The following is a 25,892-nucleotide window of genomic DNA, read 5'->3' on the forward strand; positions in this document are numbered from 1 at the left end:
GCACAGTGATGTGGCTCAAGCATTCGAGCTCCCGCCTGCCATATTGGAGGTCTGAGGTTTGGTTCCTGGTGCCTCCTAAGGAAGACAGCAAGCTGGCATGACGGGCAGGTATGGCACGCTTACACAACAAGATGACTCAACAAGAGAAACAAGAAGAAAAACATAATGAGAGACACAACAAAGCAAGACTCCTGGTGCCTCTTGAAGAAGATAAGCTGACGCGATGGACAGGCATTGCAAGCTGACACAAGGTGATGCAACAAGAGACACAGGAAGAAAAACATAGTGAGAGACGGAACAAAAACAGAGAACAGAGGTGGCTTAAGCGATTAGGTACCTCCTCCCACATTGGAGGTCCTCGGTTCTGTTCCCAGTGCCTTCTAAAGAAGCAAAGAAGATGAACAGACACAGCAAGTGTAAACAACAAGGGGAGAGAGAAATCTTTTTAAAAAAAGCAGTTTCTTTATTATGAGGTTTGACAAGAAACAACTTATACTGAAAGTGATCAATGTTAATGTTGCTGAAATATACTTCTAAACAACTAAAATAGTGATGTTTTTAAACATTTTGCATTGTTCAATTTTAAAATTATTGTTTAGAATTTAAAGGAAAATATGAAAACTATAAGCAAGTTTATACATTTTGCAGTGTGGTATGTCACTCTATCATTATAAAGACATTCTTATCTTAATGAATTTAATAGATTCCATGCAGCAACTGCCTCAATTTTCTGGATTGTCAGTGGAATTAGATGATCCTGATAAATGAAATTGCTCTCTCCAAATAACCTAGCTTATGGTATTGGAGGACAAATCAGGAAGATCTTAGCTTTGCTTTTGTGGTATTCACTGCTTAACTGCCACAATACAGACATTGCTTCCATCTGCAATGACAAGTCACTATCTACCATTATAAAAATAGGGCATTGGAGTACTGGGAAAGTTAGAGAACAAAACAATTCTGTTACTTCATTTGACTGCATTCTCACCAATATCTATTTCAGTTCTTTAGTTTCCTGTGAACTCTCTAAATGCCTTGAAATAAATTATATGGAGTCATCATTGTACTATGATTATTAAAAATTTTCTGTGAATATTATTATTTTTATTTATGTTACCCCTTAAAATATTTTTCTTTATATCTTTCATATAGCAAAAGGATTTAAGCAAGTCATCAGTAAGATATTAAGCAGAAAACTTGAGAAAGATAGGTTCAAGTATAATTTGTTGGAAATTTCAGGTGTGGAAATAAATTTAGGTTTGATATTTGGCTAGAAAGTAAAATGGCAATTTTGTAGAATTCCAGAGAATGTATTTTTGATCATTTTAGTAATAAAAGTTGTTTTATCCAGGTCCATGATGGATATACTGATTTTAATATTGAATTTTATTATTTTTTAATTTTTTTAAGATTTATTTTATTTATTTCTCTCCCCATTCCCCCCTGTTGTCTGCTCTCTTTGTCCATTCGCTGTGTGTTTTTCTGCGTCCGCTTGCATTATCTGACGGCAGTGGAAAACTGCATCTCTTTTTGGTCGTATCATCTTGCTGCGTCAGTTCTCCACGTGTGCGGCGCCACTCCTGGGTGGGCTGCGCTTTTTTCACATGGGGCGGCTCTCCTTGTGGGGCACACTCCTTGTGGGTGGGCACCCCTATGTGGGGATGCCCCTGTGTGGCATGGCACTCCTTGAGCCCTGTAGTCCTGCACGTAGGCCAGCTTACCACACTGATCAGGAGGCCTTGGGGATTTAATCCTGGACCCTCCATATGATAGACGGATGCTCTTATCAGTTGAGTCATGTCCGCTTCCCTATATTGGTTTTGAACTAATTTTAATTGTGTAAAAATTGTACGTACCTCTTCCTAACTTTAACACTTTGTTCCCAGGAAGGTTACAATATCTTAATTTGTTGGACCATTAAATATTAATCTAAGTACAAATTAATGTATAAAAGAATGAACAATTTGCATAATATAGGCCGTTTGTATAGTTACTATAGGTGATTTTTATGTAAAGCATTATACTTTCTATTGTCTGGTTATAAATAGAACAAGATTCTTTTAATCCTAGACTTCCTAGATTATCTTCGGAATCCACTTAACCAATGTTGCTTCTTAATACTGTGAAGATTAATAATATATAATATTAACCTTAAAATAAATTGTGGTTTTAAAGGTCACCAAATTTACAATAAAGTATGAATTAAGAGAAAATGGCGGAGGGAAGAGAAAGTGGCTCAAGTGATTGGGCTCCTGTCTACCCTGGGTTCGATTTGGGGAACCTCCCGGTGAAGACAAGCTGGCTGGCCCATGCAACAGAGAGCTGGCAGCCCGCGTCATGGAGAGCTGGCACAGCAAGATGACTCAACAAAGGGAGACGCAGAGGAGAGACAGAGACTCAGCAGACCATGTAGATGAAATGGCGCCACCTCCTAAGGAGAAAGACGAGGAAAAAAAGACAAGCAGACACAGAAGAACACACAGTAAATGGGCACAGAAAGCAGACAGCGAGCACAAACAACAACAAGAATGGGGGTGGGAGGTGGGGAATAAAATTTAAAAAAGATTATGGCAGACTAATTTGGTTAAAACAGTTTTTTGGGTGTTTTTTTAAAGCAGGTTTTTAAAACAATATCAGTGTGATAACCCTTAAATCTTGAATTCCCCCACATTTACTGTGGTCTTTTGACCACTGATAATTCTTGTGCCCATTTTAATTGATAATTATGCTATTTAAAAATTAAGACATTTTTCACAAGGACTGACAATTTGTCTAGGAAATTAAGGGAAAACATAACATTTGAGCCCAGAAATTAATTTTTTTTCTTCTTTTTAGAAAATGGAAGTGCCGTCCAAGTTGGAGAATTGTTACCTTGCAAGATTTGTGGAAGAACATTCTTTCCAGTAGCATTAGTGAGTAAACTGATTCTGTACCATTTTCCTTTGGGGTATTATAGATCAGTACTTTTTAGTACTTGAGGACTGGTCTCAAGGGAAGGCAGGACCTGTGTGAAGTAATTTGAAGAGATACTGGCTAGTGTTCTCTGTTCCAAAATATCACTTCCATCTTCTGTCATTTTTCCAAAGTGGTTGCTTTCCTTCACAGTTTCATCTCTAAAATTCCTCTATTAAATGTTAAAGTGTTCTAGCATTCTGGGAATGTTACCAAAAAAAAAACCACCCCAAACCTCTTAGAAATACATAATGATGTATTTACAGATATAGAACTGTATGATGTCTGAGATTTACTCTGAAATATTTTAGGGAAAAAAGAGGTGTGGAAATGAAACAAGATTGTTAAGATTAGTAATTATTGAAGCAGGTGATGAGTAAATGGGTGTTCAATATTTTATTCTGTTGGCTAATGTATGTTTGAAAAATTCCAAAGAAATGGTTTTTTAAAATATAAAAGTAAACTTAAGCGGCAGACTTGGCCCAGTGGTTAGGGCGTCCGTCTACCACATGGGAGGTCTGCGGTTCAAACCCCGGGCCTCCTTGACCTGTGTGGAGCTGGCCCACATGCAGTGCTGAGGTGCGCAAGGAGTGCCCTGCCATGCAGGGGTGTTCCCGTGTAGGGGTGTCCCCGCGTAGGGGACCCCCACGCTCAAGGAGTGTGTCCCATAAGGATAGCCGCCCAACACGAAAGAAAGTGCAGCCTGCCCAGGAATAGTGCCGCACACATAGAGAGCTGACACAACAAAAAAAGAAACAGCTTCCCGTGCCACTGACAACAACAGAAGCGGACAAAGAAGACTCAGCAAATAGACACAGAGAACAGATAACCAGGGTGGGGGGAGGGAGTGGGGAATAAATAAATAAATAAGTCTTAAAAAAAAAGTAAACCTAGAATATATTATGCATTCTTTAGTTACCTTTAGATATGTAGTAAATACAGTAGAAGCACTTTTAACTGATCTTAATTTTTAAAAGGCAGCTAAATAGGCAATAATACAAAAATAATATGTATATACCTTAAACATTTTAATTTAACTTCAAATATAAACATACATCTACTAATATTTTTTATATAGGATAAAGATCTTTTCTTTGAATATAGATCTGCTGATTAGAGCGCTGCCACAATACGTTTTGCATCTTTTACTATTTCCAGTATGTTTCTTTAAAGCAAAGTGAAGAATTAATGATTTCTGAGCATCAGTCTAATTGCATACTCTTTTAAATAATGACAGGTTTTTTCTTAACTCTTTAAATATGTCTTGCTCATGTGTAATTCATAATCTTATTGATTATTATTCAAACATTTCAAAGCATTCAACTGAGTTTTCACAGAAAATGCACGTACTTTTTTCTCATTTAATATTTAATTTAATGATGTAATTGCTGTAATGACTACAACTTATATAATTGGGTTTGGGAACACACACCACTGACTCTTGACATGTACAACTCAATGTACGGGAACAAATATACCTAGTTTTACTAGAAAATAGCCTGCTAGTTAAACTTAAAAAAAATTGAAGGAAGTGGTTATAGCTGAAGTGACAGGGTCTCTGGCTACCATATGGGAGGACCCAGATTCAATCCCTGGGACTTCCTGGTGGAAAAGAAGAAGAGAAAGCGTGCCTATGTGTCAAGCCAGTGCCCGCTTGGTCTACCAGTGCCCATGTGAGTGAGTGCCTGCATGGTGAACCAGGTGCCCACGTGAGAGCGTGCATGATGAGCCAGTGCCCGCGGAGTGAGCCATTGTCTGCACAAGTGAGTCACGTAGCAAGATGATTGTGCGACAACAGAGAGAGGAAGGGGAGAGTCAAAGTGAAGCGCAGCAGAGACCAGGAACTGAGGTGGTGCAATTGACAGGGAACCTATCTCCACATCAGAGGTCCCGAGGATTGAATCCTGCTGAATCCTAGAGGAGAAAGATGAGAAGAAAAAATAGAGAAAATAGATACAGAAAATCACACAGTGAGTGGACACAGCAAAAACAGCAAGGCAGGGAAGGGGAAAAAGAAAATAGATCTTTTAAAAAATTAGTTGAGATTTTTAGTATAATTACAATGTTTGTCAAAGTAAAAACTGAAAACTTAAGTATTCAAAACATTTGATTGATGATTGTGTATTGAAAGTCGGAAGAGGTTCCATGACACCGGATAAACCAGTTCTGGATTCTTTCCCCCCAGGATAAAGTTTATTAGCTCCAGCTTCTGAAATGTTTGTCAAAAGAGAAAAGTGCATTTAATGCCTTTACTGATGTTACCCGTCAACCTGTTTGATGCAGGGATTGGAGAATGTTTATGTAGAGTCAAGAGAACTTCCTTTGTAATGTCCTCCAATGAATACATGAATAATTGGGCGAAGGAGATGAATTAAATGAGTGAATGAATGGGAGAACCCTATGAGAGAAGATTCCTAGATGAAGGAAAGTTGAAAGTTTGAATTCCAGAAAAAAGAAAGGGATAATTGTTGGGGGGAGGAAGCAAATCTGACGACTTTGCCCTACTATTTTCTTATATTAACTTTATGGTAACTTATTATTATACTAATTTTAGTTAATTTAGTAATCCTAATTATAACAATTATGTTAACTTTTGTAATCCTCATTCTAATGCATTGCTTTCTATTTACATTCTTTTTCTAGTATCTCTTTTGAGGTTTTTAGTGAGGAAGACTTTTCTTTTTCACTATAATAATTTTAAATGAGTTTCACTATTTTCTTAGTTTTAGAAGAATATTAAATAATTTAATAAAATTTTGGAAGAGTATCTTCACTTTCTTGTGAGAGAGATAACAGCTTACATTATATATACATTTTAAAACTTAATTTTAGTTAAGGCATGTGGGTGGATATGAGTAGTATACAATATGAAAAGCTTATTACTAACATGGAGAACCTTACCTGCTGGGAAACAGGTTTTGCTACATCTGCATCTCTTCCTGCTTCACTTTTGCTTCTGAGGATTTTCTTTCCAGGCTCAAAAAATAAATAGGTTGGAGAAGGAAATGGTAGACATCACAAAAGAAACAGTTAAAAAAATCCAGAGAAAAGGTGAATCTATATTTGAGCTGTGGCTAATAGAGCCACGCAGGATCATGGCCAAGTGCTGAAGGTATTTCAGCAAGACTTTGGAAATTGGGTTTTTCAGTTACATTAAAATTTTGTCAAAGCGTGTTTCTTTTTTAAAGTCAGAGAAGTGTAAAAGAAAAGGAGGAGAGTAACACAAGGCAGCTAGGCAGTATGACTTTTTAAGTATGTAATAACTATTCTCTCTTTGAAAGTACTTGGCTTATAGTAGTCTTGAAGAAAATATTTGTTGAATGAATTGTATATTCCTCTAATTAAATAAAATATTGCTGTCGTTTAAATTTATTTATCTATTATCATTTATTATCTTCAGATTTTTTCAGCTCATCCAAGATGACAATGTAAATAAAATTTTATAGTCTTCCCTTTTATAGAAAAAATATGTTGTATTTCTTTATCTTAACAGAAAAAACATGGACCCATTTGCCAAAAAACTGCCACTAAAAAACGGAAAACTTTTGATTCAAGCAGACAGAGAGCCGAAGGAACTGATATTCCAACCGTAAAACCTCTTAAGCCTAGGGTGAGTATATAAACTTGGACATAGGAACCTTGCTGCTATGTATACTGAGAAGAAAATTGTAATTATTGTGTTATACTAAGATTGAAGAGTAAACAAAGCAAAGTTCCATGTCATGCTTTAAGTTTAGAAATTGTCAGAAGCATGTTTATTTTAAACTTCTGCAGAGGGGAGGCCAAACTGCTGTCTCAAATTCTAGAAATTAGATTGAGGTTATTTGGCATTAGAGAGCCAGTTGCTTAGTTCCAACCAAGAAATAATTAAAACAAAAAGTCCCTTTTTGTTCTTTGTAAGTTATTACTGAACACTTCAGATGTAACTTTAATTTTTGAATTATTGTCTCTTACCATAGTGACATATTTAATATATATGTAGCTTTCATTCATCTCCTTATGTTTCACAAATCTCTCTGGTAATATTTTCCATATTAATTACCCAAAACCCATGTAGTCATGTTTTTCAGTCCTTCCCTTGATCACAATTGATTTTGTATGTGTGTGTGTATATATATATGTATGTATGTAAGTATGTATGTATGGTTGTGTGTATTTAGCTGAAACAGATTTGGAGGCTCCTTTATTAATATTAAGGGTATTCTCTTGCTTTTTTTGTGCATTGTATGTATATATCTTTTGAAGCTCAATTTTTTGTGTTAAAGTTATAATAAACCTAAACTCCTCAAAAGTAGATATAATTTATTTTCTTTCATAGAGGTCTACTAGCTTTAACATAAAAATCTATTGGAGTAATATTTTATAATTAAATTTTTAAAAGTTCACCTCTTTGAAACTCAAAAGACCAGAAAGATCACTAAGAATGCATATAGGACACATATATATGCCTATGAAAATCTTGCCCCATATTGTAATAGCATATTGTAATTTATTTTTTAAAAAGATTTATTTTTCGTTATTTATCTCCCCTCCCCCCCCACCCCAGTTGTCTGTGTTCTGTGTCCATTGGCTGCGTGTTCTTCTTTTTGTCCACTTCTGTTGTTATCAGCAGCATGGGAATCTGTGTTTCTTTTTGTTGCATCATCTTGCTGCATCAGCTCTCTGTGTGTGCAGTGCCATTCCTGGGCAGGCTGCACTTTCTTTCGCGCTGGGTGGCTCTCCTTACGGGACGCATTCCTTGCGCGTGGGGCTCCCCTACGCGGGACACCCCTGCATGGCAGGGCACTCCTTGCGCACATCAGCACTGCACATGGGCCACTCCACACGGGTCAAGGAGGCCCGGGGTTTGAACCGTGGACCTCCCATGTGGTAGGCGGACGCCCTAGCCACTGGGCCAAGTCTGCTTCCCTAGCAGCTTTGTTTACAACTATTTTATTTGCTTTTTTAATTTTTAACTTGCCTTATAGTTAAATTGCCTTCTGATTTTCCTTTTTATGAGGGAAAGAATTAGAGAAATTAATATATGTAAAACGTGTTAATTTTAGATATAGTTATATATAATTGAAGATGAATTCCATTTTTATTTAAAAATTTAAAAATATTATGAAATTCCTATTATGTCTGTTTATAATCCCTATATACAGAGATTAAACTACCATTCACAGATATTTTAGCATAATAGATATTGTTTTGATTGACAGTATTTGTGATCTATATTGTGCTTTTTGTAGAAGAGTTTTATCGGTTGCTCACCTGTTCATGTATAGCTCTTGCCAGCTTATTTTTGTTCTTGGGACCAAAGCAATAAACCTCCTTTGATAATCTGTCCTTAAAACTACATGTGATATTTCTTATTGCTAAGAACAAATCACTTATAAAATACTTTTCCTTACAGAGTTTTAGAGTCTCTTCAGCGAAATGGTCTAAGTACCTGATAAAACTTGCTTTTGAGACAAAACCCTGTTTTCAGTGGCAATAACTTCTTCAAGTACAGGAAGAACATTTCCTTATGGAAGAATTAATTGCATTGCTAAATCATTTGATAATAGAAAAATCTGATATCTTCTTTGTTTTTCAATCTATGATTATTTAAGGAAAGGATGGTAGAGGTACATAAACTGATGTTTTTTGAAGTTTTTCTTAGTAAACTGACAGATAAATGATTGTGTTATCTTTAATTAGTTTAAGTGGGTAAATTACCCAATTATTTGGAATCAGCATTAGCTTGTGGATATGAAAGCCTGTGGTTCAGAAGGGCAGACTGCCTGGATTTAACCCTAGCTCAGCTACTTACTATGTTATGCTGGGTAACTTACTTAACTATTTGTGTTTTCATTTATCTGTAAAATAGTGATAGAAATAGTAACTGTCTCATGGGGTTATTGTGGGTCTTACGTAATATTATCCATGTAAACTATTTAGAACAAATCTGGCACATAAGAATCTCTCAGTAAATCTTATTTATCCTATTTAATTTTGAGGGGGTAGTTGTATACTTAAAAATTTTTTCAAGACAGAGCAAAGTAGAAAAGCAGTGTTCTAAGTGACTCAATGTACCTTGCTATTCAAAGTGTGGTCCGCATAGTAGTAACATCAGTGATACTTGGAAGCTTGTTAGAAATGTAGAATCTTAGTTCTCGCCCAGATCTACTAAATTAGAACCTGCATTCTAATCAAAGTTGATTTATATCCACATTAAAATTTGAGAGGCAATATCATAGACAGTTTGAACATAGTACTATAGTTCGTGATATCTTTGCCTCAAGGAAATCCTACAAAATCATAAGCAGTGTTTGGAAAAAGAAACTACAAATTTCATTTTTGGAGAAACTACAGACAGGAATAACTACAGATTACAAAATATGTGTAAGTGCTGCCCAAAGCATTTGGGATCCAGGGAAAGCTATGTAGAAGAACAGGTGCAGGAAGTTGCTGGGGGGCCCAGGGAAGCAGATTCCCAGAATGCCAACAGAAGGACTCTTAAATGGTAGGGATCTTAATAGGATGTATAAAAACTATATTCCTTGTTTACTATAGCTAGCTCAGGAGTTGGGGTGGTCTGGGCTGAAGTTGGACAAAGGCCAATTAGAAGGAAGTATTAAAATACCATCTTGAATGTGAGAGGCTTACCCCAAAGGACTGTGTTCTTTATTTGAAATAGTTAGTGTGGGAATTGAGGGAAGCAGGGCTAGTAGCAATAGCCCTCCTAAACCAATATTGTTCTAGAGAAGCAGAAGCATCAGATACATAATCACAAAGAGAGGCCTAATTTGCAGGAAGCAGTCTGATCTGGTGCAACAAAGATGAAGCCTTTGGGTTGTGTGGCCTGGAAGGCTACCTTGAGCTTTTCCTTCCCTACAAATAGTTGGTAAATAGCTGTTACAGAAAAATCCAACTCATTCTGTAATGTTGTAGCAGTTTGATATAGTTATGAATTCCAAAAAGAGATACTGGATTATGTTTGTAAACCGGTCTGAAGCCTGAACCCTGTCAGATGTTGGCGACCATCTTGTTCCAACACGTGGAAGTAGACTTTGGTGAGGGAAGTAAATTATGCTTTATGGCCTGGTACCTGTAAGCTCCTACCCCAAATAAATACCCTTTATAGAAGCCAACAGATTTCTGGTATTTTGCATCAGCACCCCTTTTGGCTGACTAATACAGATGTCATTAAAAAAAACAAAAACAAAAACAAAACCTATTATAACATTAATACAGAGATTTTTATGAGAAAAAAAGGTGGCAGAGAGCAGCAGAACTTACCAGTAGATGAGGAATACTTACTATGGAGCAAATGAATGCTGTGATTAAATATTTGGCTATAAAATAAGAAACTTTAGTGAGTGAGTCATCTCAGACATCTAAATTTGCTGGTATTAATAATGAGTTTTGCAACAATGTCCATGAGAGAGATTGTTCTGAAATTTTTCTTTTCATCAAAGTTTTGCTGCTTTCATAAAACTATTTGGAAACCTGTTCCTGTTTTTGTTTGTTTCCTGGTTGTTCTTGTTTGCATATTTTAAAAATATGCAAATAAGTACAACCAGGAAATGAATGATAAAGAAGCAGAATAAAGTAGGACTACCCTTTCAGATGTTAAAAGACAATATAAAACTTCAGTATTTAAAACACTGGTATTGACACAAGGATAATGAGGAAAATGGAAGGGGAGAGAAGGCTTAGATATAGGCTTGCATTTGTCAATTAGAGTTCGCCAGAGAGCTAGAACCAACAGAGAGAAAGAGAGGGGATTTATTATAAGAATTTATTCTCTGGCTCACATCACCATGGGCTGGGGATTGGCAAGTTGGAATTCTGTAAGGCAAGCCACAAGTTGGGAATTCCCCAGGAGAAACTGGCTAGCTTAATTAGAGATAGACATTTTTCTTTCTGACTGCTAAAACAATCTTTTCTTATTGCTGAAGGTAGTCTCCTTTGTTAATTGTAAACGTAATCAGCCATAGATGCAATCAACTGACTGATGATTTAAATCCTAAAAATACCCTCACAGATGCAATCAATCAGGCCAGTGCTTGCTTGACTAAACAACTGGACACCATAACCTATCCAAGTTGATACATGAAATGAACTATCACCGTCCATCCTTGTCAACTTGGCACCTATTTACATCTCCTTAAACCATATTTAATCTGTAAATGAAGACAATAACATAGTTATACTTGCGCCTAACATAATGCAGCTGTCCTCTGTACAACCAGAAACATACCAACCCTTTCCCCAGAAGAGGATGTAAGTCCTTGGGTAATACTCTTAAACTTGTGATCCTGTAACTTAAATATTATGTCATAAAGTTAATATGATTTATGTTATTTGATAAGGAGCTAAGAAAGAAGAAAACAAAGATACTGCTTTTTGTATAAATATAAACATGTCCATAACAAAAGAAGGAAGAAATACCCATAACTTTTTACATAGGCCCAAATGCAAAATAGAATTTAGTACGTGATACAAAAGTATAAATACTATATGATTTCACTTAATGAAATAAGTGAATATACAAATTCATAAAGAAACTAGAATATAGGTTACCAGGAATGTGGGCAGGGGGAAGGATTAGGGAAATAATATTTAATTGCTAAGGGGTTTCTGTTTGGGGTGATGGAAAAATTTTGGCAATGGATGATGGTGATAGAGTCACAACTTTGGGAAGTTAATTATCATCACTGACTTGAATATTTGAAAGTGAATAAAATGGGAAATTTTAGGTTATATATGTAGGTTACCAGGAAAAAGAAAAACAACTGTATAACACAAAGAGTGAACCCTAATGTACACTATGGGCTATAGGTAATAGCATATATATAATGATATTTTACCAGTTTGTAATGAGTCCACAGTAATACAAAATATTAATGTAAATCTGAGTGTGAGAGGAATGTATATGAGGACTCCTTTCTGCATGATTTTTCTGTAAACCTATAACTGCTCTAATAAAAAAAAACAAAGGGGGGGGTGAATTTTGTATGTGATAAAGGTGCTAGCCTACATTAGCAGGGGCAAAATTTATTAAGTGATAGGTGGCATGCCTGTGAAGCCATGTGAAAAAATAAAAAAATTAAGTTGAATTTATATGCCATATCTTACACCAGAATAAATTCCAAATTAATAAAAGATTGAAAAAAAAAATGAAACCATGAAAGTTTAGAAGGTAACGGGAGAATTCATTTTACAATAGCATGAGGTAAGGTTTGGCTAATCTCCTGTAAAGAGTTACTTGAAATTGATAGGAAAAAGATCAATAATCCAACAAATGAGTTAACCAGGAATATAAAGTTACAGAAGGAAGTATAAAAGGTTATTAAAGCTATGAAAAGTTGCTCAATATCATTTATTAGAAGAGAAAAGCCAATTAAAACTACAAAGAATTATATTTTTACCTCTCTTTATCAGTTAAAAACTCCAAAGTTTGTTTCTGTACTCTGGAAAGACTGTGGGGAAAAAAGGGAAATACACTCTTAGTGGGAACATAAATTGATGTAACACCTACAGAAGGCAATTTAGCAGTATCTTTCACAGTTAAAATTGCATAGTAATCCCATGTCTATTTTGCCTATACATGTGAAGAATGTTATATTTATGTAGTAGTTCATTATGTTATAGCAGTAAGTTAGAAACAACCTATAAATGCATCACCAAGGTACTACTTAAATTATGGTACATCTATGTAGTAGAAAACTGCAAAAAAAAAAAAATTATGAGGAAGCGGTCTGTATTGATATGGAAAGATCTAGATCAGGGGTTCTTAGCAAGGGGTCTGTGAGCTTGAATTGAAATTGAAAAAACATTCTTGTAGGGACATGTAGTGCAGGTGTGATATATTTATTAAATAATACACAGTATAGTGTGGATTTAGTAAGAGGTCTGTGGTTTTCACTTGACTGGCAAAGGGGTCCTTGGAAAAAAAAGGTTAAGAACCCCTGATCTAGCTGTATAGAGTGAATAATTTGAAGTATGTGAAAAGTATACTATCTTTTGTAAAGAAAAAAAAAAAGAGAAAAATATGTATTTGTGGTTTGCATAAAACTGAAAGGATACACAAAAAATTAATAAAATGCTTATCTTAAAGAATTTTCACTAATACACTTTTTAAAATTGAGACCATCCATCTTGTGAATTTAAGTCATAGTTACTCTATGGTTACTTGCTAAAACATCAGATTGCTTTATTGTATCTGTGGTAATATTTCTATTCTTCGATTCCTCTCATTTAGCAACTAATGAATACCATTTCTTTCAGGTGCTGTGCCCAGCACTCAGCTGAGCATAAGGAACAAAGTATACATGGTCTCTGTACTCATTTAGGACAAATACATCAAAAATAGGATACGATAGATATTATTAACTTTTTTTTTCCAGGGGAGTAGGAGAGAGAGCAATTATAAAACAACCATAATCTATCACTTTATCATGCTCAGCAAAGTGAATAGTACCAAGTAGTGAAAGAAAACATCAGGTTAAGTAATGTCAGTGATGACTATTCCCTAGTTATTTCTAGAATAATCAGTGATAAGTACTAAAAACAAATTTTTATAGTATCTGCTTTTAGAGGCAGTAAAGTAGCTATCCACGAGAAGTTATCCTGATTTCCTATGTAATATTTTGTGTACTTTTTTGTTTTGTTTTGTTTTTGCATTTATCTATACAACAAGTGGTAGAAAGTGGCAAGATTTGAAATTTGGGTTTTATTAGTTTGCAGTGAACAGATTAAGGAAAAAAGTGGTGAAGAGAAGGGAACTTTCTGTATGCTTTGAAAAAATCCTATATGTTAAAATAATGTTTATGAAAGGTGTACAAATAACTATAGAGTGTTTCCTTGCTCATCTGGAAATAGAAAGTACAAAAAAGCAAAGAGGGAAGCGGATGTGGCTCAAGTGATAGAGCTTCCATGTGGGAAGACCATATGGGAGGACCTGGGATTGATCCCTGGGGCCTCCTGGTGAAAAAGAAGAGCAAGCATGCCAGCAGGGTGAGCCAGTGCCTGCACAAATGCCCACATGATGAGCCGGTGCCTGCATGAGTACCTGCGTGATGAGCCAGTGCCCGCACCAGTGAGTCACGCGGGAAGATGATGACACATCAGAAGAGAGACAAGGGGAGAGTCAAGGTGAAGCACAGCAGAAACCAGGAACTGAGGTGGCTCAATTGACAGGCAACCTCTCTGCACATCAGGAGTCTCCAGGATTGAATCCTGGTGAATCCTAGAGGAGAGAAAAGGAGAAGAGAAGACATGACAACACAGATAGCAATAAAACAGCAGGGCGGGAGAAGGGGAAGTGGGTATATAAATAAATTTAAAAAAAAAAGGCAAAGAAATCTAGATGCAGTTGACTTGGGAATTAAAGGTGGTGTTATGTCCAACAACAAAAGTGTTATTAGGAAAATCTTCCTTAATTGACTTGAACAGTGTTACAAGTGCTTTGGATATTATGCCAATTTATAGATTTGAAAATTTGCAATGGTTTAGAAAGTTTTAATTTTTGAATTGTAAATTGGGGAAGGGGATCACTTTCAGGCTTTTGGTAAGAGCATTTCAAATAATGAGGCATTACTTCAAGTTTGATTTCAATTTATTTGAAACTGTTTTTTCTTTCTTTCTTTATAGCCAGAACCACCAAAGAAACCATCTAATTGGAGAAGAAAACATGAAGAATTCATTGCCACTATAAGAGCAGCAAAAGGACTTGATCAGGCACTTAAAGAGGGAGGCAAACTTCCACCTCCTCCTCCTCCTTCTTATGATCCTGGTATATAAGCTATTTCTGATGGAAATGTTTATATGGAGAGAAAATATTGATAGAGTTTTTATAAAATTTTCAGTTATTAAACAGTTAGTATTGCCGCTTGATGAAGTGATAATCTTCAGATGGTCTGGTATAAAATGATGGTGATAAACCAGGCATCTAGGTCTCTGAAGGCATCTCAGCCTAGAAAATAGAAATGCATTATGTTTTCATCTCAGTTCTGTTATTTAAACTTAAAGCATCATTATAATATTTTAATAATTATTATGCTAAGTATTAAATGTTAATTAGTCTAAGGAATATTTTAATCATGTTTACTGTGACCTGCAAGATGGTCATTCAATAAGAGTCTAAAAAAGTTAGCTAACTACTTGATTCTTTGGTATCTTCTCATCTGAGAAGAAAAAGAAATCATGCTTCTAAAACATAAAATTCATGTTGAGTAACTACCATGTAGATTGATATATCTAAATTATGCCTTAAATTCATGTTGTTATGTCTTCTTCATTGGGTGGGTAAAAGTTGCCTGACTTAAATTCTCCAAAAGCAAAGAAAGATTTGGTATCGTCATAGGAGTTTGAGATGCCAAAAGATCTAAAATCATTTAGCAGAGAACACTTTCTTTAATTTTATTTTTAAAGAAGCTTTAGATTACATAGATGTTACATAAAAAATATAGGGGATTCCCATATGTTCCCCTCGTCCCCCTCCCACACTTTCCCACATTAACATCCTTTGTTAGTGTGGTACATTTGTTAAAACTGATGAATACATATTGAAGCATTGTTACTAAACATGCACTATAGTTTACATTGTAATATACACTATCCCCACACAATTTTGTAGGTTATGACAAAATATGCAGTGGCTTGTATCTGTTATTGCAGTGTCATGCATTACAATTCCAGTGTCCTGAAAATGCCCCCATGTTACACCTATTCTTCCCTCTCACTTTCCTTAGAACCTCTGGTATCTGCTACCTTTATATCAATGATAAAAGTTCTTCTGTTGCTAGAATACTAAGTCTATAATAGAATAATAATAAGTCTACTTTAGTCCATTGTTCATTCCCCAATCTTGAGGATTTTGGGATGGTGTTTTAGTTAGCCATAGGGATGCTTATGCAAAATACCACTAATCTGTTGACTTTTATAAATAAAGGTATTTTTTGAAGGTAGAAGCTTACAGTTACCAGGTCATAAAGCGTAAGTTATTTCCCTCACTGGTCTACTGCCAGGTGTTGGAGCAAGATGTCTGCAGATGTCTGCATGGGCTCTGGCTTCTCAGGTTCCTCTTCCCAGGGCTTGCCTCTTTCTAGGCTCAACTGCTTATTCTCTGGTCTCTGCAGCTGCAAATTGTCAGGCGAACAGCTTGTCTCTCTTCCTAGGGCCTTCTCTCTTTCCTCACGACCAAACTCCTCTGTGTGCTTACTTCCTGGGGCTCCAGCTCAAACTCCAGCATTAAAACTCCAACTCTGTCCTTTGCCATGTCTTTTATTTGTGAGTCCCTACCCACCAAGGGGCAGGGACTCAACACCTTACTGACGTGGCCCAGTCAAAGCTCTAATCATAATTTAACCATGCCCAGGTACAGACCAGTTTACAAACATAATATAATATCAATTTTTGGAATTAATGAACCATATCAAACTGCTACAGATGGTAATACCCACTCTGTTTCTAATTGAGAAGGAGCTTAGATCCCATGGGGCAGATGGATGGAACTATCTTGCTTACAGTTGGAGATAGTCTCTGTTCCTTGGGATGGACATTGTCCATTACTGTAGTTGTCCTGGGTGAATCCATTGAACCAGAGGGTAGGTGTTGAAACTGCTGAGATTCAGGGCTCCAGCACAGCTGACACTTTGATATTAAGACATTGTTATTAGAGCGGCTTAAAAAAGGTTAAATTAATAAGTTAACCACATTAAAATTGTGTTACGAGTCTAGATTAAGGTTTATTTCCTAGCAAAGAGAAAATTCTTTAGAAAATCTAGATACCGTCATTTTTAGCCTTTTCTCCAAGAGCATAAGTTGGGTAGACTTCTCTATACAAGGCCATATAGTAAATAGGTTGGTTGGCTTTGCAGGCTATCATAAAGTCTCTTCTGCAACTACTCAACTCTGCAATTAACGCATGAAATCAGCTATAGATAATGTAAATGAATGGGTATGGTAATGTTCCAGTAAACCTTTATTTACAAAAACAAGCAGCAGGTGGGCTGGCATTGACCTGTGGGCCATAGTTTGCCAATCCTGATGTAGAGTATTGGTTAAAAAATCTTAATTCTTAGCGTTTCTGGGATATTCCAACTGGGTTTAGTTCTCTGCTAATCCTACCTTAACTTCCCCATGAAGTTAAGTTCTCTTTTTGCTTTGGAGGATTTTGGATTACATCTCATTCTGCATGGCTACAGCTCTTATGTCTACATATTGGCAGAAACAGCTGCCAATTTTTAAGGATAATTTGGACTTTAGAATTTTTAAATCTCTTTGGCCTGATAAAACAACTTCTTTGTTATTAGAGCTTCTAATCCTACTTCACTAATAAGCAGGGCAAACTTCTGAGCTTTACATATGTGTAAACTCTTAAAGGACAAATCCCTATCAAAAAACAAACCTGTTGAAAGGACTTGAGATTTTTGACACAGTAAATTTTTATAGTTTATGCTTTTTCCCAGTGCTTATTGAATTGAGATTTTTTTACCATGCTACAAAATTTGGTTCTGGTATAATTTTGAATTTTAATTTAAAAAAATTTTATTGACAGTATACTTTCTATATCATACCTTTTGGGAGACTATTTTATCTTGGAAATATTTGCTAATTCTTTAATTTGAATTATGTTAATGAGGTATATTTTAATCACTTTTTGCATCTGTTTGGATCGCTAAGAGAATAAAACTTTATAAAGTAAATTAAACTATTAATTTGGCAGCTTTTTTCTAATTGAAACAAAAGATTTTAATAGATGAACTAATTTTAAAATGTATTTTAATATAATATGTGATTTTTAGGATAACCTGATTAACTAGTTTACAGTATAAAAAAAGTATGTGTGATGAAATATATGGTTCTAAAGAGATAAAAAAGAAGTATTCTTTTTTCTCTTCTTAGTACTTCTGTTGTACTGACAATTTATCTTTTACTTTTTCTCTTTTATTTCTCTTCCTCAAATTTGATTCTAAGCTGGGAGAAAATTGGAATGTATCATCTACCAGCAGAGTTTTGTCCATAAAAGTCTTCATTAAGTTTAGATAGGTGAGACAGGATAATAATAAGGAAATGGGAGTTTTTGCTTTTCAGATTTTACTTATATATCTTGAAGTATTGCTCATAAAAATTTATGATTCTTTATGTCCCATTTCAGGTATTATATTGTTAATCTGTTTCTGTTTTAGATTACATTCAGTGTCCATATTGCCAGAGGAGATTCAATGAAAATGCAGCTGATAGACACATAAATTTCTGTAAAGAACAGGCAGCACGTATTAGTAATAAAGGCAAATTTTCTGCTGATACCAAAGGAAAGCCAGCTTCCCGGGCACAGGTGAAATGCTCAATTTTAAAAATTTCTACAAAGAAATAAGAAAATAGCTCTTTGAAGTTCATAATGTGTTTATGCTTCATAGTTTTCTCATTTGCTAAAATTTATATATTACTGTTCAGTGATTTAGTGAGAAATTAGAATGACCAATTGAGAAAAAATTTATTAAAATTATTTAAAATGGACTTGAGTTAGTAGGTGCTTAAAAATTTACTGACTTAAAGAGGTAATAGGAGAAAAACTAAGACAATAAGTATAGACAGAAGAAGCAGCTTCAGATGCAACCAGAGGGGTTAGAGGATGGAGAAGATGACAAATAAAAATCCATATTTGAAATTTTAAGTAAATATTAAATGTTTCCATGTTACATATGAATAAAATACATGATGAAAGGAAACTTGGGTTCACATCCTAACTGCTACTTTTGAACTTTTAGGTAAATAACATTTTATGTTTGTAAGCCTTTATTTCTTCATCTATGAAGTGACAATCTATATGATCATTATGAGAATCAAATGGAAAAATGTATGTGAAAACAATTAGGAAATCATAAGCTATACAAGGATTTATGATATGAAATAATTTTTAAACTACTATTCATCATAAAGCATTCATTATACTGAAATATCTGGCTGATAATATCAGGCTTTCAAGCAAATTTCAGTTTAAAACCTTGATTTGTAAATGATTTTTTTAAAGTACTATAAATCTGGCAGAGAGTAAGTAATAAAATCCATTTCTGTTATTTCTGAATTAAATGCTCATTTAAAAGGCCCCAATAGAGTTGGAAACTTCTTCAGACAATTCAGTTACTGACTTTTTAAAAATATTGTTGAATAGAGCATATCATTAGACGATATGCTAGGAGAAGAAAACTTATTTCAAAGAATTTCCAAAATACATTTTGTTTAAATAGTTAACAACATGAATATGTTTTGTGTAAATAAAGAATGCAAATATGTTTTGTTAGGAATAAAATGTCAGTAGTAAGATGAAAATACAGAATTTCTTTCTGTGGAGTTTGTTTTTCCAACAGCTTGGTACCAAATGATTATTAAATGTAAAATCCAGGTAGTTGATAGTTCCCACTATAATCACAACTCTGCTCCAGTCAAAATAATGATACAAATATGCTGAAGATCTTTTTACTGTGGATGAAAAAGAGAAGTTCTACTATTTAGTTAAATGTCCATTATTATTCTTCATTTGGAATTTTATTATTCAGGCATAGTTGTATTAAAGTTGACCCTAGGGAAGCGGACTTGGCCCAGTGGTTAGGGCGTCCGTCTACCACATGGGAGGTCCGCGGTTCAAACCCCGGGCCTCCTTGACCCGTGTGGGGCTGGCCCATGTGCAGTGCTGATGCGCGCAAGGAGTGCCCTGCCACGCAGGGGTGTCCCCCGAGTAGGGGAGTCCCACGCACAAGGAGTGTGCCCCGTAAGGAGAGCCGCCCAGCGCGAAAGAAAGTGCAGCCTGCCCAGGAATGGGGCTGCACACACGGAGAGCTGACACAACAAGTGACGCAACAAAGAGAGACACAGATTCCCGTGCTGCTGATAAGGATAGAAGCAGTCACAGAAGAACACACAGTGAATGGACACAGAGAGCAGACAAGGGGGGCGGGGAGAGAAATAATTAAAAATAAATCTTAAAAAAAAAAAAGTTCACCCTAGAAGAAACAGCAAACTGAAAATGTCATTTAATATGTTCCAAAATAAAACATCTTAGTATTTTAAAGAAATTTTACATTGAAATAATCCATTTATAATTTAGGTCCTGAAGTAGTACTCTTTTATCATATTTGATTAGGTTGAATTATTTTCATGAGTATAAAATAAGTTAATGTATTTTATTTTGCATAATGTATTCAGATTGTTCAATTAGAGAAGCTGTAGGTTTACAGAAAAATCATGTAAAAAATATAGTGTTTCCATTTACACCCTCCTCATTGTTAACTATTTGCATTAATGTGGTTCCTTTGTTACAACTGATGAAAGAATATTAAAATTGTGTTAACTATAGTCCATAGTTTACATTAGGGTTTTTCTCATAAAACCCTATTATTAACACCTTGAATTAGTGTGGTACATTTATTGTAATTCATGAAATACTGTTTTTATAATTGCTCTCTTAACTATAGTCCATTGTTTACAATAGGGAATTACTGTATTGAACAGCCCTATGTTTTTTCTTTTAATTTTTATTCTTTTAACATATTTATGACCAAAAATTTCCCGTTTTAACCACATTCACATATATAATCCAGTGCTGTTAATCACACTCAGAATATTGTGCTACCTTCATCATTGAAATCTTTGCAATCAACCTAAACAGAAATTCTGTATATATTAAGCATTAACTACCCATTCCTTACCCCTAACCCAGCCCTGGGAACCTATATTCTAGATTCTAACTTTTTGAGTTTGCTTATTCTAATTATTTCATATCACTGAGATTATATAAAATTTGTGTCCGTTTGTGTCTGGCTTATTTTATTCAGCATAATGTTTTCAAGATTCATCTTCATTGTCATATGTATCAGGACTTCATTCTTTTTTACAGCTGAATAATATTCCACTGTATGTATATATACTATGTTTTGTTTCTCCCATCATAGGTTGATAGACACTTAGGGTACTTCCATCTTTTGGCATTTGTGAATAATGCCACTTTGAGCATTGGTGTGCAAATATCTGCTCAAGTTCCTTCTTTCAATTCTTTTGGGTATTGACAGGTCATATGGTAGCTCTGTCTTCTATCTATTTTCTGAAAGAGTTTTTATAGCATTAGTATTATTTCTTTGAAAATATTTCTTTAATTCACCGGTAAAACCATCTAGACATGGAGTTTTCTTTTTTTTAAGGTTTTCAATTACATATCAGTTTCTTTAGTGGGTATAAGGCTGTTCAGAGTATCTGTTTCTTCTTGGTGTTAGTTTTGGCAATTTTCATGTTTCTGATAACTTGTCTGTTTCATCTGTATAGTTGAATTATTGACCTAAAGTTCTTTTTTTAAATTTTTAAAATTTATTTTTTTAAGATTTTTTTTTTCCCTCTCCCCTTCCCCTCTGTTTTCTGCTCTCTGTGTCCCTTTGCTTTGTGTTCTTCTGCATCCACTTGCATTATCTGGCAGCACTGGGAAACCACGTCTCTTTTTTGTTGTGTCATCCTGCTGTGTCACCTCTCCGTGTGTGTGGTGCCATTCCTGGTCAGGCTGCGCTTTTTCACGTGGGGCAGCTCTCATTGCAGGGCACGCTCCTTGCATGTGGGGCTCCCCTATGTGGAATCGCCCCTGTGTGGCAGGGCACTCCTTGCGTGCCACAGTACTCAGCGTGGGTCAACTTACCACATGGGTCAGGAGGCCCTGGGGATCGAACCCTGGACCCTCCATATGATAGACAGACACTTTGTCAGTTGAGCCATGTCCGCTTCCCCTAAAGTTCTTCGTAATATTCTCTTATTATCCTTTTAATGTCTGTAGGATTTGAAGTGATGCCCTCTTCTTCATTCCTGATATTAGAATTTGAGTCTTTCCCCCTTATTATTTTCTTGATTACTTCTTTATTCCCCACCTTGATTAGTCTAGCTAGAAGTTTACCAGCTTTATTACATCTTTTCAAAGAAATAGCTTTTGGTTTCTTTGCTCTAGCTGCATTTCATAAATCTTGATATGGTGTCTTTTTATTATCATTCAGTTCAAAATATTTTCTAATTTGTGATTTCTTTTTTTATTCAGAAGTGAGATCATTACTTTCCAAATATTTGGGGCTTTTCCAGATATTTATTGTTGTTTAATTTAATTCTGATTTGGGCTGAGAACATATTTGGTAAAATTTTCATCTAATTGAGACTTGTTTTATGGTCCAGCATGTGGTCTTTTTTGATGAATGTTCCATGTTCCATGAAAAAAATGTATATTCTCCAGCTGAGGGGGATAGAGTTTTATAAATGTCACTTAAAGTGATTTATAGTGTCTTTCAAATTTTCTATTTCCTTCCTGACTTTTTGTCTAAATGCTCCATCAGTTACTAAGAGGAGTATGTTAAAGTCCACTCTGATTTTGACTTTTTCTATATCATTCCTTAGTTTTTGTCAATTTTTGCTTCAAATATTTTGAATTTCTCCTTTTGTGTTTCCATTTATAAATTGTTATATCTGCCCCATTTATTGACCTTTTTATCATTATGAAGTATCCCTTTTCTATGTTGAAGTCTGTTTCATCTGATAGAAATCTATCATTCCAACTTATTTACTTTCTTATCTTTAACTTAAATTTATTTGTGTTTTTATATTTATAGTGCATTGCCTATACTTGGATTGTGCATGTGTGTTTTTGTAATCCAATCTGGCAGTCTCACTCTTTTGATTGAAGTGTCTAGGCTTTTACATTTAAGGTAATCATTGATCTGGTGACTTTTAGATCTGCCATGTTGCTGTTTTCTATTCTCATTTTTTAAAAAATTTATTGAAGTATATCATTTATACATGAAAGTTCATAATAATTGTATGGTATTAGTAAAAATTGTGAACTTAAAAAATGAACATGCATATGTTCCTACAGGGCTTCCTTACTCATATTTATTTTCTTTATTCTTTCTTTCTTGCCTCTTAATTAAACACATTTTATTTTCTCTATTGAATTTCTAGCTGTAACTGTGTTATTTTTTAATGGTTTCTCTAGGAATAACAAACGTGTCTTTAATCTATCCCAATCTGTGACTATTTCCCTTTACCCCTCACTATTCTTAGTGATATTGTTATATATATTTTTAGACATTGTAAACCATTAGGGTTATCATTTACAGTGCTTTTCATTCATTGTAAATGTAAGTTGTCTTCTTTTGTCATTTCCCTTCATCCTGAAGATCTTTCTTTAGCCTTCTAATATACAGATCTGCAGGCAATAACTTCTTTGTTTCCATTATCTGAAATTGCCTGTATTTTGCCCTCATTTTTCTGTTGAGATTTCCTGTCTCTTCATTCACTGATATCTTTTTTCCCTTTAATTTTTATTCATATATTCCTTTACTTCTTTGAATGTATTTATAATAGCTTTGTTGAAGTCCATAACTACTAAATCTAATACCTGTACCAACCTGTAGTCAGTCTTTTATTAATTTTCTTTTTCGCTGAGTATGGGTCATACTGTTTCTTTTCTAGTAACTTTTAGTTGAAAACTGGACATGGTAGATAATATATCAACTCTGGATTCTATTTTGTTCTTTTGAAAAACAAACGTGCTAATTTTTTTTAACCCCTGACTATGCCATTGTAGGTTTTCCAGAATTGTTTTTGATGGTTTTTCAGCCTTTTAAAACAGTTATTTTTTTAAATGCCATTTTGTAATAGTTATCTGCACAAGAGAGTTATACAGCACTTTCCTTTTTACCAATTAGTTTATAATTTGTTATTATATATTTATTGAAATTGGCTCTTTTTCTAATTTCATATGTTACTTTCTATAATTTCCAATTCCCGTTAAGGGTTTAAAAGTTGATTTTTATTTCTTTAATTATAGTAAGCATGATTGTTTTATGAAATTTGTCTAGTAATTGTAGTATCAGGTGACCTTTATGATTATGTTCCTACTGTCTCTTCCCCTTTTGTGGTTCCTTATATCCTTGTGAATATTGACTGTTTGCTGCTTATTGCCCTAAAAAATTATTCATGAATATTATTCATTTGGAGGGCCTTCTTTTAGAGAAGGTTGTACTTGTTTTTTCCAGGTATTCAAGAATACAACCAGTCCAGAAATCTTGTAAATTAAATTTTTGACTTTTGTTTGCTTGACTGGCCTATACATGCAAATTTATACAGTAAATTCATATGATGGAGGTTTGGATGTTATGTGGAAGTTCTTTGCATGATGAGTTGCAAACACAGATGGCCAGTCAGCTTAGAATGAGAGAAATGACAGCTTTGTTAGATCAAAGGCTTGGAAGGGGAAAGGGTAGAATGAGGGAGTCACAGGGACCTGGGGTTTACTCAACCAAGGCTCTCCTGAGAGTCTGTGGAAGGAGATAGGGAAGAAGAGTGCATGTGGGCTCTTGCCTTTATTGTAACCCAGATGGGAGAGGTACAGCTTTCCAATGGAGATACTGGGGTCTGGCAATTTTAGTGAAAAGCAAACGTGATCAGGGGCCACTTGGAGACAAAATGGTGGATTTTATAATCTAAACCATATGGCAGTGCATGCCTTGCTAGTTGTGCTTATGCCCAGGGCAGGAAGAGCTGAAGCATTCACTCAGAAGAGGAACTTAAGACTAGACAAAATTAAGAAGCAACAAATAAAATTTATTTTGTGCTATTATAGGGGAACAGACCATTGTGACAGTCTCACATGGTTATGACCTGACAGTTCCTTTTCCTCTCATCTAATATTCAGTGCTTTTAAAAAGTGATTTCTTTAATCCTTTACTGAACGTTTTTAGCTTTAGTTGAACAATTGGTCCAAATAGACTTGTCTACCATTTTATCAGAAATGAATGTTCCCCCTGTTTCCTAACCTTTTTTGAATCTCATTTAAAGGTCTTTGTATGTATAATTTTTTTACTAAGGAATTTTGTTTGTGACCCTATATAAAAATACATTAAATAGTTAGCAAATACCTTATTTAATGAATGAAAGACGTATGTATTGAGTATACCTATATAAAAGTAAAGTGACTTCTTGTAGTTTTTTTTTGTTACCAGTAAATTTATCAAGACATTTACAAAATTCAGTAGATAATTTTATTCCAATTCAGTGAATTTTAACACAGAAGCAATGCATGATGAACAAACATCCTTTCCTCAAAATCATGATTTGTTGTTTTGATCATTAAATAAATTTATAAAAAGTTGTTGATAGCTAGAGTCATTTAATGGTCTTTATAATATATGTAGAATTTCAGCAGGATGTTGTAGAATAGATAGAATACAGCTCAGTAAGGTGAGTCAGATTATCTAAGTCCAGGGGAACAACAAGCTACTGAGAATATGTTTTAAACATATTCATATTAGGATGAGGATTCTGTAAAGGAATTAAACTGACTAGTTCTTGTTGAAAGTTATAGGAAATATTATTGGATAACAGATAAAGTTGTGCAATGTTCTGGATGTCTCAGAAAATTAATTTTGAGTGAAACAATGAGATACCTAATATAGGACGTAATCATTGGAGAAATAGCATGGTTCTCCCCCCCCCCCCCCCCATATTATATGCTGTCTGTACAAATTCTCTTGTAAATAGAGAGGGGACAAATGAAGCATCCTTGGAAAGGAATGCTCTACCTCCTTCTAAGCATTTTTAAGCACTTACGTGAACAGTAGTTATTTCTCATATGTACATGAAAATCTTTAGTCTGTAGGATGTACTGCTACTAGGGCCCTTCCTATCTGTGCCCTGCCTAAAGACTCAACTTCTCAATATGTAATATGCCATGTCTGTTCCCTTTGTTTATGCTAATAGTTTTGTTTTGTTGATAGCACAATGAGTAGATCACTAGTGCTGTTCTTAATCTGATTTTATTGGCCTTATTTTTAATAGACATGACTGGTATTTTGAGAAGTTATTGTTTGGCTCTTGTTTTCCATATTGCTGTTAGTTTTTAAATCTTTTTTTGATATCTTCATTGGTATTTTAGTGGGAGAGAC

At 34.8% G+C, this 25,892-nt stretch overlaps 1 protein-coding gene across 2 annotated transcripts in view; it reads left to right on the forward strand.

Annotated features, from left to right (window-relative positions):
• ZC2HC1A (zinc finger C2HC-type containing 1A) overlaps nt 1–25,892 on the forward strand; it is a 52,529-nt gene that overhangs the window by 8,557 nt on the left and 18,080 nt on the right. For both annotated transcript variants that reach the window (XM_004477906.3, XM_004477907.3), the window contains exons 2-5: nt 2,836–2,912; nt 6,446–6,562; nt 14,575–14,716; nt 18,114–18,262. In XM_004477906.3, coding sequence (XP_004477963.2) covers nt 2,836–2,912; nt 6,446–6,562; nt 14,575–14,716; nt 18,114–18,262 — 485 coding nt within the window. The remainder of the gene's footprint in view (nt 1–2,835; nt 2,913–6,445; nt 6,563–14,574; nt 14,717–18,113; nt 18,263–25,892) is intronic.

Source organism: Dasypus novemcinctus, chromosome 14 (genome assembly GCF_030445035.2).
Source record: "Dasypus novemcinctus isolate mDasNov1 chromosome 14, mDasNov1.1.hap2, whole genome shotgun sequence".
NCBI classification, from domain to species: Eukaryota; Metazoa; Chordata; class Mammalia; order Cingulata; family Dasypodidae; genus Dasypus; species Dasypus novemcinctus.